This window comes from Neophocaena asiaeorientalis, unplaced genomic scaffold (genome assembly GCF_003031525.2).
Source record: "Neophocaena asiaeorientalis asiaeorientalis breed wild unplaced genomic scaffold, Neophocaena_asiaeorientalis_V1.1 scaffold59, whole genome shotgun sequence".
In the NCBI taxonomy this organism is placed as follows: Eukaryota; Metazoa; Chordata; class Mammalia; order Artiodactyla; family Phocoenidae; genus Neophocaena; species Neophocaena asiaeorientalis.
The window spans coordinates 11,082,158-11,095,215 of record NW_020174268.1 but is presented as its reverse complement, the minus strand read 5'-3'; the positions used below and the strand labels follow the sequence as shown (position 1 = coordinate 11,095,215).

At 36.2% G+C, this 13,058-nt stretch overlaps 1 protein-coding gene across 6 annotated transcripts in view; it reads right to left on the bottom strand.

The window, feature by feature from the left end:
• Positions 1–13,058, bottom strand: part of TRPC4 (transient receptor potential cation channel subfamily C member 4) — a 117,498-nt gene that overhangs the window by 45,326 nt on the left and 59,114 nt on the right. For all 6 annotated transcript variants that reach the window (XM_024755468.1, XM_024755469.1, XM_024755470.1 and 3 more), the window contains one exon: positions 7,779–8,115. In XM_024755468.1, the coding sequence (XP_024611236.1) occupies positions 7,779–8,115 (337 nt within the window). The remainder of the gene's footprint in view (positions 1–7,778; positions 8,116–13,058) is intronic.

Sequence of the window (13,058 nt, the reverse complement as noted above, 5' to 3'; positions counted from 1 at the left end):
TGTGCAGGTACACAGGACCCTCTGAAGAACACTCATGGACCCATCAGGAGAGTCAGAGGGTCAAGACCTGTCACATAGGCCACTCAGTATAAGCCAGAGATGCAGACAACCAACAAGGGAAGAGCTGTGACCAGGGTACCAAGGAGGTAAAGAAGACTTCTAACTTTTCCTGACATCCTTCTTGTCTGCAGAAACCAAGCAATGGGGAGAACAGAAAAAGTCTATGTCCCTCCTTCCGTTCCAGTGTTGGGGTTGAAGGATGAGCAAAAAATGAATATTTCCGGGTCCTTTGATACACGTGTCAGGCCTTTGTGGGGAAGAGGAGAGCTTTAAACTGATGGTAAGCTTCCTGTTTTAAACTGAACTGGGACTACTTTTTAATAACTCAAAATTTCAGGAAATTGATGATATCTACTAGACAGATAGTGAAGGGAAGGGATATTTGGTGCAGGGTGGTTGGGAAGAGTGGTTGGAAAAGGTTAAACCATTTCATGTTTAGATTCTAATGAGTCTCAATTCCTCAATAAAGCTGGAATCGGAACTAAATACGAAACCTGCATAAAATTTGGTTTCTAGAATTGTTTCTTAATCTTTAGTGTTTAAAGACCTCTGAAATTTCTGAATCAGTCAACCAAGGGGAGAATTCAAAATCTAAATTTTTCATAAAAAATTCACAGTGACTATGATTATAGTCAGCACACCACGTTTCAAGAAACACTGACTTAAAGGGACAGTGAATAGTCAAATATGCTTAGTTTGAAGACATCTAAAAACCCTTAAATTACTACAGTTTTGATAGCATCAATTTAACATTTAGAGGAAAAAAATTGGGAATATACAATTAAGGAAGTACACGTTCTGAAACTGTGCCAAGGAACGATACGATGCTAGTTTTCGATTAAGATGTAAAAAATGTAGAACTTTAGAATTCTAGCTCATCTGATTGCTTACGACATAAATGTAGTAACTTAAAAATCAAGTAAAATGTTTCTGTCAATGAAGTATTAGACTTTTTATAGGATTTCTGTTTAATTTAAAATTTTCCATGAGAACTAAGGCATTATATATTTATGTAGGTGGAAAAACAATGAATAAATATTCCTCAAGTCTTTTCTCAAGTCACCTTTTCAATGAGTGGCAGTAGTTGCTTAATAAATATTTTTGAATGAGTGATTATTAATTTTTCACTATGCAGATGACCACTTTCCACCTACTATAAGCTTCTATTTTTGAAACAATTATGCGCAAAAGAAATATAATTACCTCTTTACATCTCCTGAAGACCCGCTACACACACACATACATATACACACCAATGAAAGATTAAAAAATTAATGATATCCCTGGAAGCAAGGAAATTTAGCTTTAGGTCTTAGCAAGCGAACATGGAAACTAAAAGGGAAGCATCTCAAGGTCATGGCAAAGGACTTTACTCTTTCTTTCTTAGAATAGAAATTGCTTCTGTCAGTATTAGGGAACCACTTATAATGCATGTGTTTTAGAACAGAGACCGGTGGTGGAGATGAAGCTGGAGGGTCCTGCTGATGTGATGCTGATGGCAACGGTAAGTTCGCTATATTAACAAGCATCACCTTTAATAGGAAATTATATCAAGTGTGTATCTCAAAGAGCGTTGCATCTTTAATAAATTAGAAATGTGGTCCACTCAAATTTGACCTTTGTAAAGACTTAAGTTGGTAAACAGAGGCAGAGAAAACAGGAAAGAAGTCTGTGGATGGAAACTTGAGTTCTTGGGCTGTTTTTGCCCCTTTAAATTCCATTTCTCACACTCCAAGGGCAGTATTTATGGAGGATAAAGGCTCTAGCTCTGGAGTTAGACTAACTGGAGTTTGCATCTAGTATCTACCATTTGTTAGCTCCTTGAACCTAGGAAAGTGATCTCACTTTTCTAAGCCTATTTCCTCTCTATTAAATGAGATACTAACATCATTTATTATAAGTAAAGTGGAGTTGACTATGAAGTTCAAATAAAAACACACGTTTGAATCACTTAGCACAGTGCCAAATTTCTTAGTTTCTATTGTTATTACCACCATCACTACTATTACCATTATTGTTATTCTGAACTAACAGAAACCACTTCCAGCTTACCTCCAATCTTTTACTCTGACCCTCCCTCATTTCCTATGTACTCCTCTTTTCCTATCTTTTCTCCTCTTCCCTTGAACCATCAGAACCACGGTCGTCAAACATTGTCCCAAGGCCTGTAGATTTCACTTGTTGGTGCACCAAATTTGTATTGCATGTATGACCTAAAAGACTTAATTTTCTCTCCACTAAAGATGTCAATACTCTGTAATGGCTTATATGGGAAAAGAATCTAAAAAAGAGTGGGTATATATGTATACGTATAACTGATTCACTTTTCTGTACACCTGAAACTAACACAACATTGTACATCAACTGTACACCAATAAAAAGTATTAAAAAATAGAAAAGGAAGTCATTTGGTCAGCAATAGTATGTGCACACTGAACAATCTACAACTATATGAATATTTTGTTGTTTGAGATTTTACTGTGTTAGTCTTGATAAATCTTGGTAAAGATGACTTTAAAATTTCTTCCTCACAAATAAACAGGAAAATGAGAATTCTATGTCATGCTGCAATGATTATCTGGTTTTCTGGAAAATTAAAATATCCCTTTAAATTAATAAACGGATGTTCTGCAGCTATGTTTGAGTTGTCTATATGTGTCTGCAGCTAGTTTGCTGAGGTGGTTAGAATACCTAGCCAAGGCAGAGAGTGGGGAAATCTATAGACTTGTTTCTTATAATTCTTAATTTGGGGGAAGATGGATATAATTGAAGGGTGAGGCTGAAAGTACAAGTACCTGAAGCCATGTGATCTTAATGCCTTTTAGACAAAAGATGAAGAAATGGTCATAGGAAAGGAAGAATATATATAGGATTGTTTGTCCCTGAGTCTTTATCTAGATGTGAACGTGATCACCATTTTTCATTTTCCATTTGGCAGGCCTTGTTGAAATTTTCAGATTTGCTAATATCAACCCTTTAAAAGATAAAAATATAAAATAAATTATGAAAATGAGAGGCCAATTTTGTTGCAGAAAAATTGTTAAATAAGTATGTATTATAGGCAAGACATAGAATCTGGATCTTATGAGCAATTCTTAATTTATGCCTAGAAATTCACTAGAAGCTTTTTTTTTTTTTTTTTCTTGCGGTACGCGGGCCTCTCACTGTTGTGGCCTCTCCCATCGAGGAGCACAGGCTCCGGACGCGCAGGCTCAGCGGCCACGGCTCACGGGCCCAGCCGCTCCGGGGCACGAACCCGCGTCCCCTGCATTGGCAGGTGGATTCCCAACCACTGCGCCACCAGGGAAGCCCTAGAAGCTATTTTTAACAGACCTCATATCTCTTCCTCTGATATATCTTTTCCTCAGTTCACCATTCTCAGCATGCACAGGTTTATATGCTATATAATGATGGCATATTCTTAAGCACACATAATATCAAGTCACTTCAGCAGCCATTCGGCAGGATGCTCATTGGGAACAAGGTATTTCCTGCTTTATTAATATGATAGCTTTCATTAACATTCTACTTCTTTTGTGGAAAATGTTATCAATTTCATATTCTTTTTGCTAAGTGATAACGTAAGTCTGCATCTGGATGTTTCATATATATGCACACTTTTTTTTTGCAGGAGAATAAGCTATGACACAAATTTAATTGTTACAGTTGAGTTATATTAATAGATTCTGTGGAAAAATCCAATCTAGTTTTGGGAAGGCTTTAAAAATTAGCATTCAAAAAAGTTTTTTTTTTTTTCACATTTTACTCCACATTATCTCCAGAAACAAATGACATCTACTGGAGTTAAAACTTCTGCTATAATTTAGATGAATTCTCATAATACGCATTCTACATATAACATGCTATATTTAGTTTGCATTTAAATTCTCTATAAAAATGAGTTTCGCATATGAATATTATATTCATTTCATATCCTTAGTATTATATTGTTAAAATCAAACCTTTAATAAATTAAGAGCCTTGGGGTCATGACACAACAGAATACAGAAGTAGCCATGTCTCTGATCTGACCCCAGGCTTCTTTTAATCCATCACAGTCTTCCCGGTGATACTTTCTCTCTAAACAACTGAAAAGCATAGCTCTGTTATCAGGCCATATGCATGCAGGATGAAACTGTTGTTTTACTTTTTACTCTAGTTCAAATGGGTAGTTTGACAATCTGAGAAATATACTGGTGTCTATCTGTCTAGAATCTACCTTTCTACTGACAGAGTTCTAACGGAATTATCTGTGATTAGTTTTCTCTGTTGCTTAAAACTGTATCTCTCAAGATGACCAGAATCATAATTTTTATCCCTTTATCAGGCTTTTAAATTCCTTTGCTTATATGCTAAATTCATCCTGACAGCAAACTTAGGTAAGACTATCTCTAGAGGTTATTTGATGGGAGAAAAGAAGGGTTGATAACCTTCAATCTGAAGGAAAAATAATTCGAAAAGCTTTGCAAGAGATGAGCTACAATTTATCAATGACACCACAGCGAAAGGACCACTGTAGATTCTCTTCTAAAGATATCAAACTCAATAGACTTCAATTTATATAGTCAAAAAGATGTTGAACTTCAACAGAAAAGACAGTGAAAATAACACAGAAACATTATTCTCCACTGTACTAAATCACAAGGTATCTGGATCTGTAATGTTGTATAATCTTATTGCTGAAACACAGCAAAGTATATAACATGGAAATTCCCAAGCAAAAACCATACTTCTTCAGATAAAGGGATTGATTTGAGAGGATAAGCTTTAAAGTTAGAAAACTTTTCTATTCAAAAAAGTTGAAAATTTATGATATAAATATATAAAACAAGTAAAGCAAAAGTCTTTTTGCCAGGATAAACAAAATGAGAGGTATCAAAGTAATCATTTCCCTTAAACTACAGTATCATAGGTCTGGGAAAAATCTGAAAATGGAAGGAAAGGAAGTTTAGTAAAATGAAAAAATATTTCTTTACAGAACAAGCAGCTCACAGAGGTGACATGAGTTGAAAACCTAAGTCGGTTCAAGGAGACTTGAGAAAAACCCATGCGCAGAACTTCATTCAGTCACTGGGAACATTAACATGATGAGGGAAACACAAGCCACACACTTCTCCGTAAGTCGTGAAGTCTTGTTATTATAAACCTAGAGCCTTACAATGCAGGGACCATGAAATGTACAGTCACTCACTTTACCAAACAGCAGGGCTGAGTGAGGCAATATAGAAGGTTCATTGATATAGTCATCAAATGAGACCATGCTTTTTTTGCGTCTATCACACTTCTGGTAAAAGGTTAAAGGATTCCTACCCTGTTGTCTTTAGCCCTCTTCCCTCCACCCACCCCCTCTCCCCACCAACGAAAAGATCAATTTTCTCTGCGCCGATAATGATAGGTCCCCAGGACAGGATAACAGGACACAGTGGGACTGAAGAAGTTATCACTCTGAATCTTTCATCTTATTGATGAAAACACAGAAAATCCTGAGAGATTGTGTCCACCCATAATTTAATAGTCTCTCAGTGGTAGAACTTGGACATGTATTCACATCCATTTTTCTTCTACAGCCAAATAACATGGAGAATACCCGTTATAATCCTGACTCTAGCAAAGCACTTAGAACTTAGCCTTAGATACGAGGCACTCAGAATTCACCAGCCTTGATGAATAATCTGTTTTGACAGATCTATTTGATACAGAAACATTCTTTTTCTCATGCTCTGTTATTTAAGCAAGATGATCATTCATGGGTATTTTTTAAGTTCTAGAACATCTCTTTTCATCCTAAAAATTCCCATATAAATGAACTCCCTCTGCAGGATATCTTCAGAAAAGGTTGCCTTTAGCAGCTACTTCTTTTGGCTGGAACTATAGTTCTCATAATTAACTTTATACCTTATTTAACCATTCAGCTGAAATTTGGACATGGTTTCTTCTAGCCAATTTTCATGGAAAATTATGTTACAAGTTTTGCATGTAGGAGGCAGCCAATGACTGTTTTACTTCTATGAATTATTCAAAGTTTGGAGCTTCTAATTTTCATATTATTTACCACTTCTGATATTATATCACATATCTCATTGTTTGTTTATTATCCATTTCTTGCAGTAAAATTTAACCTTCATAAGGAGATCTTTTCTTTTTCTTTCTTTCCTTCCTTTCTTCCTTCCTTCCTTCCTTTCTTTTCCTTTCTTTCTTTCTCTTTCTTTCTTTTTCTTTCATTTTCTTTCTTCATTCTTTCTTTCTTCTTTTCTTAATTTTTGTTTCACTATTGCCCTGTACTGCCCTTAATCCATAGAAAGTACCCTGCATATTTTCACTGACTGTATAAAGAAAAGACTAGAAGTATTATATCTACTTATGCTGCATTATATCTATACCATTTTTCAAAGTGAAATGTTCTGTGTTTCACTTGGGCCACCAGGATTTTTAGACGTTCAATATAAGTTACACACAATGGGAAATTTGACTTCCAAAAGCTTCCTTATGAATTGTTCCCAAGAAATTTTCTATGAAGAAAACTCAATAAAGAACAGGTTCCTACGGGGAGATATTTAATTTAAATGGATACAGGTAGGATAATTTTATATTTAATATCAATTGCTATGTCATAATTGTTTTATTCAAAAAGACATTTACAGACTATATAAACCATCCCAAGATCACACTTTACTTCAGACTGAGAACGTATTTTATTTTAACGTTCACTTGAGAAGGGTTTTTTTTTATTATTAGAAATATTTGTAAGACATCAAATCTTGTTCCTAAGCACTTTTCGTACTGTCAGTACTTACAGTATTTGTAATCTTTAAGAAGTGTATCTATCTCAGATTCAGATACTGTTTTTTGTTTTTCCTGCCTTTTCCTCATTTTACAGTCTCTCCAGCTGTTTTGACAGTTAATCCAAACTGATCTTCTTAGATTGTGAATCATTAAATTTGTCACATATTTTTTAATTAGTAAGTGCTGAGATGGGTATAATATCAGAGAGGTTTAAAATGATGAGCTAAATTGAGAAAATGTGATTTCTCAGCAAACCACAGTAGGATAGAAGGAAGAATACTTAAAATCTAAATTTTAACTATGACTTCAATAACAAGAGGAAAGGAAAACAGGTTTTTACCAGCTACTTTGAGGTTTTCTACCTTACCATGATTTGCTGAAGATCTAAAACAAAATTTTTTTCTATGAAAAGAACAGAGAGAGATGGAGGATGTCCTCCTGTTTAATTTCCTATTATTTTGCTTTACTATATAGTTTCAAAGATAAACTTAAATGAATTGATTTTTTAAAATGGTTATTTTATGTACAGAATCACTAATTCTGCAGCGTAATTTGTACTTTTAGAAGGTGTATCTGTTAAGAAAATTTTAAAGATTATTTACATATGGCTAATGAGACATGTTGAAAGGCTTCAGAAGACAAATATACTAAAAAAAAACCCCCAAAACCCAGAGAATCATTCACGGGACCTGAAGTCATGAAAGTCTGGAATTCTAAAACCTAAAGTTACATTTTGTAGGCTGCATTTGGGGGCAGGTCCACCGCAGTCTGTGAAGTATTTATTTAGCTTTGAGGATTAAGACTTGGAGCTACAATGGTCAGAACCTGTTTTAAACATTCCTATGTCCCCAACTTTAATGAATATTCTTTTCTGAGCAACAAAATTCCATGGCAGCAACACGTTTGGATTATATTTTCTATAGTATCACATTTACCCAGGACCCATGGTAATATCATCCACTCGACGATGGTTGGTGGTGGACCTTGCCTGTTCAAGTCTGACCTGTCGATGTGCTGAGAGGCAAGCAGCAGCAGGAACAAAAAAGTCAAATAGGATGCTGTGTGGCAGATGAACTTGATAAATGGCTTTCGGATGAACAGTCCAAGGGGGCTTTTGGGAGCTATAAGGTAGCACACAGAGAAGACGGGAAAAAGAAGTCCTATTATGAAACACGTCACCATCTTCACGGCCCAGTGTCTTCTCCTCCAGCCGGGAAACTCATCGTACCAGCGAGATGCCAGCAGCTGTTGACAGTTGGGCTGAGCAACAAACTACAGGGAAAGGAAAGGAAAAGTGAGAGTCAGGGTTACACGCAGGGGCTCCCGCTCATCAACAGGAAAACAGTGTTATCGTTCAAGTCACAAGTTCTGTTCAAACATAAAATAATTTTATGTTTACACCATCATAAAGTGCTTTAAGCCATTCTGTGAACAAAGCTCATTTGTTGAACATTTTATACCCACGGCAAAGTGCTGAGTGCTTAGCCAGACACAACAGGGGTCAAAATACTATGGCTGTACCTTAGGAAGCAAAGATAGAGCTGAGGACTAAGAATATCCATAGGATATATTGATAACTGAACAGAGCTGTGTACAAAGATATACACATATATGTGCATATATAAGAATTGTGATATATATATAGGTATATGACATGAAGTAAAAAATGGTACTAGTGGTTATTTCTTGGTTTAGTGGTTATTTTCTGGTTAGGACATTTAATATTTCCTATAATAATCACATCAGAAAAAGTAAATATATTTTAATAGGGTTGAGGCAATAAGAAAATCATAACTGAAAGCATATTACATTACCAGGATGTAAACCATCATAGCTGAATTTGGTGGAAATAAAGCAAATACCTTACCTAAGTATAATCAATTACCACATACAAAACATTTCACAAACATGACAACATTTTTATCCTGCCAACATGTTTGAGATGTAGCATAGATCTTACTCTATTTTAAGGATGATGATGGGGGGCCTATATGAGGGCTATAAATTTATTCAAGAAGATTACATATCTAGTAAATGATGAAATGTATGGCTATCTGGTCCAAGATTCTTTTTTTTCTGTACATGATCATTCTCATTGACACTGACAGCTAAGCATTATATAAATTCAGAGGGAGTTTTCTCTTCCAAATGGAATGGTCCAAAAATGCTTCCCAGTGGGTCTACACTCTGAAAGTGGAGATTTGTATAAGCAGAGAAGAGAGGGGAAGGCACGGCATGCAGGTGAGAAAGTGTAGAGTGTGTTTAAGGGATGCCCTATGGACACTTTGGACTGTAGTAGAAGCTTTAGTCCCTTGTTAAGGGACTCAAGAAAGTTCTGTTGGCATCAAAAGTAGACCCACCCTAGAAGCAAACTGAACACCTGGACCTTTCATGGGACTCTCCCTGCCCCAATATTTCCTATTTTTCTTCTTCAGTCTTAGACTCTATGGATCTCCTTTAGGAGACCCTTACTTGACCCTTACTCTTTTCTGATGGGCACACAGAAAGTGGCTTGATGATCATAAACAAAAAGCTGTTTGAAAGTGAAAGGAGAGACAGGTGATTGATTAAAAGAGCAGTTCAATAGTTGAGGTGTGCAATCATATGGGCTGGATGTCAAATGAGTTCTCATGCAACTGTTTCTCTTCATTTTGTCTTAGATATTGTGTTCATCAAAAGATATAGTGGGCAAAGCCACATGTATAAATGGAATTAAATGTATAATAATAGGTTCAGCAAGTACAGCTAAAACAAGACAAAACTGCATTTCTTCAAGACTGGGATGATGGGGCTCTCCTATTTTGTAAGTAATTTATGAAAGTAAGCTTCAAGCTCCATAGTTAGTAAAGTTAAATTTTATAATCCAAAGAAGAGGTTTTCTTGACACGTTCCTTGCCTATTATTTTGGTCAGAGTCAAGTGTTTGAAAGTCACAATAGAGCTTTTGCTGATATATCTGTAGAGAACTGGGAAAGAGTGATACAGGTCATTAACAAGTTCTGTTCTCTTAGTTAGTTTCCCTCACGCCCGCCCAACACACACACATAATCCTTCACGTCAGCATTTTATACACAAAGCATAGTCTACCATCTTTTTGCTATTTTCTCATATAAAATATGTTCTACAGTTTTCTTCATTAGAATTTAGCACAAAGACCATAATAGAAGGGAATTAATGAAACCTATGAAAAATGCAAGATATAATGAACCGTTACTATAATCTCAGTAATTCTCACAGATTGAAGACACACTATAAGGAACTAAGCGTGAACAATACATCTGACACATGCAGAAAAAAGTAAAAGAAAGGTGTGTACTTTGTTCAACACGGTCTGGGTGAATTCTAGGACTAAACGTACTCTGCCCTTAGCCCAAATCTCATTAGAGCATGAGACGCCCCAGGGCAATTGAGCAAATAACTTTATTGGGAGCACTTAAGGTTTGCTTGGGAAAATATTTCCGTTGCCTAATACACAAATATAGACCGTGTTAAATTACCTAGAAGAAGCAAATCATTTAATCCTCATAGAACACCTGCCATTGCCAAGCACTTGGTTAGCCTTAATTTTTACTAATTTTACTTTTTCTTAAAAGATCTTTTTCTTTAATTATTGGAACGTGTATATCTGTGCTTAGTAAACGAACAGCGCGCACAATTTTTTACCAAACACAGACACGGTGAGGTTTACGTAGAGGAAAGAACAGAGGCAGAGTACTATAAGAGCAGGAGTGGGGGACTGCGTGTGTTTAATACACAAGTTTCCCCAAATGTAGGTATTATTTGGCTACAAATTTGTCCTAATCTTAGGATTGAAACAACCGCAAACGTATTCCTAAGAATCACTACAGATCTAAATATTCTCACAATGGTTTTACATCCTTCTTCTTCTACACCTGTTTGCTGCATGTCTGCATCAGCATTCTCCAAATTGTAGCCCATTCATTAATAAATATTTCCATGAAAAAAACAGTTACCAAGTTAAAGATTAAAAAAATTAAAATTTTATATTACAAAAATTTTCACGGTGTTTAACTGTCAAAGTAGATTAAAACACTTCATTTCTCTCATGTGTCCCTTCCTTCCTTCCTCCTGTTCTTTGCTTCCTTCCTAGATGCTTCCTTCTTTGTACTTTGTTTTTTCTTTGTCCCTCCTCTTCCTGTCTTTCTTTCCTTCTCCCTGCCTCCTCGTCTCTTGGTTTCCTTGGATTATTTATAGAGACTACTCAGCTGTATGCCAACCTCCTTTGAAGGACCCCCTCAGAGGGGGCCACCCTATCTCTGTGACACTTGCCATTGGTCCATTCCAGCAAAGCCCTCTTCAGGTGGGCCCTCACATTGCCTGCTGGGAGCCTAGAGGTCGCGCCTCCTCTGACCCATCTTTCTACTGCACAGGGAGTCACGGGACCCACCATCTTCTATACCATCCCAGGACTGCGGGAGGTGGGGTTTCTTTGAAACACACCATGTTACAGCCCCTTCTCTCTCTGCAGTTGTTGGCCGATTCCTAAACAATTCCTGACATCACATTAAAATTCATATTAAAACATTATAAACATTCAAATTCACATTTGTGCCATGAAACTAGAAAGGACACTCTAAAAAAAGAAAGATTTCCTCTTTCAATAACCTTTAAAACATTTTTAAAAACCTAATCTCATGATTATTTATGAAACTGTTAGTCATGGAATTTTAAATACTGAAGAAACTGTGAAGATTACTGAATCTAATCTCATTTTTACAAATAAAGTGAATTCCAGTACCAATGATTTAAAAACAACTACTCAAAGTACTAAAACACCCCAAACCTAAAGAAAACAAAAAATGATGGAGAGAAAGGAGATAAAGCTGAAAAGTGAAAACAAACAAACAAAAAACAAACCCAAACAACCAAGAAACCTCACTGCTACGTGGTGAGGAATTAAAATATTAATTGGATATGGACAAAATAAGATGAAGAGAATTCAAAAATTAATGGAGCTCTGATAATTAACATAACTATGGATTAGATTTCCTATTTGATTTTTCTTCATCTTTTTAGTTTTTCAATATATTTTTCTAGCTTAAAATTTTGTATCCAAGGTTCAGACTGTGGCCATATTCTCTAAGCGAGCACAGTCTAGATTCTGGAAACAACCACCCTGGCACCTTAGTGCATCTTGACTAAGTCAGGTAGTTACATGGGAGTTTCTATTGGCTGTTGGACGATGATAAAGAGAGTTGAAACTTTTGGGTTGAACGAATTAAAGTGATCTAGGTGAGGGCTTAAAAAGGACTGCAGGTTCATATACATGCCAGCTTCCCCTGGCTCTTACTATTTACTCCTTAGAATTTCAAAAATAATCTATTTCCTTTGGGGTTTTATTTCCTCTGCCCAAGAATGTTTTTTGACAACTCATTTTGTAATGTGGATAACGAGGCTTAAGAATGATTTGTAGGCAGAAGAGCTTCAGGGAATTACTTTGTCCATAACTGAAAACCCTGTTTTCTTCTACTTCTACCCTTAAATCCCTCCATAGCTGCCAATGGCCTTTAACTGCCTGGGCCTTTCTCTGTTTCCTAGAGATAGCTCTAGTTGTGTTCCTAATTAAAACAATTCTCCAGTCTCCTTGAGCATGGCCATACCGCATAACTAATCACTCACCTACTTCATTATTCAAGGCATCATTTTCATCCGGGGCTCCTTAGTTTGATTAAGACAATAGAATCGTGCACCATCTGTGAGTGGGGCATTGGCTAGATAAGCGGGGAGAGGACCGAGATCTGTAAGAACCAGATATATCCGTCTTCTAGGATCTCAAAATCTGTGGCAGACTGATAATGTGACTGGGTAAATTAAATACAGAGCATTACGTGACTTGTTAGAAAAGAGATAGAATGTGTAGGAGAAATTATGCCCAATATGAAATAATTAGGGAAGATTGAAGAAAGGAAGCAGAATTTTCTAGTTAAGCCTAAGATAACAAGTAGAATTTTGACAGGCACAGCTTGGTAGGTGGATGTGTTTTAATTCAGATTTAGAGAATATCATGTTAAAAACTTGAGGATGGAGATAAGCAAGTTCAGACGAGCAATCCCTTGTTCTAGAACGTTACATTCAATGGTGAATATGCTAGAGATGCAGTATAAAGGGATACTGCGGCCATATATCAGGATACAGATCAAAATGTTTATTGAGGCAATTTCTCAAGTCTAAGTCCTTGCTGCTCAGTGGAGGCCG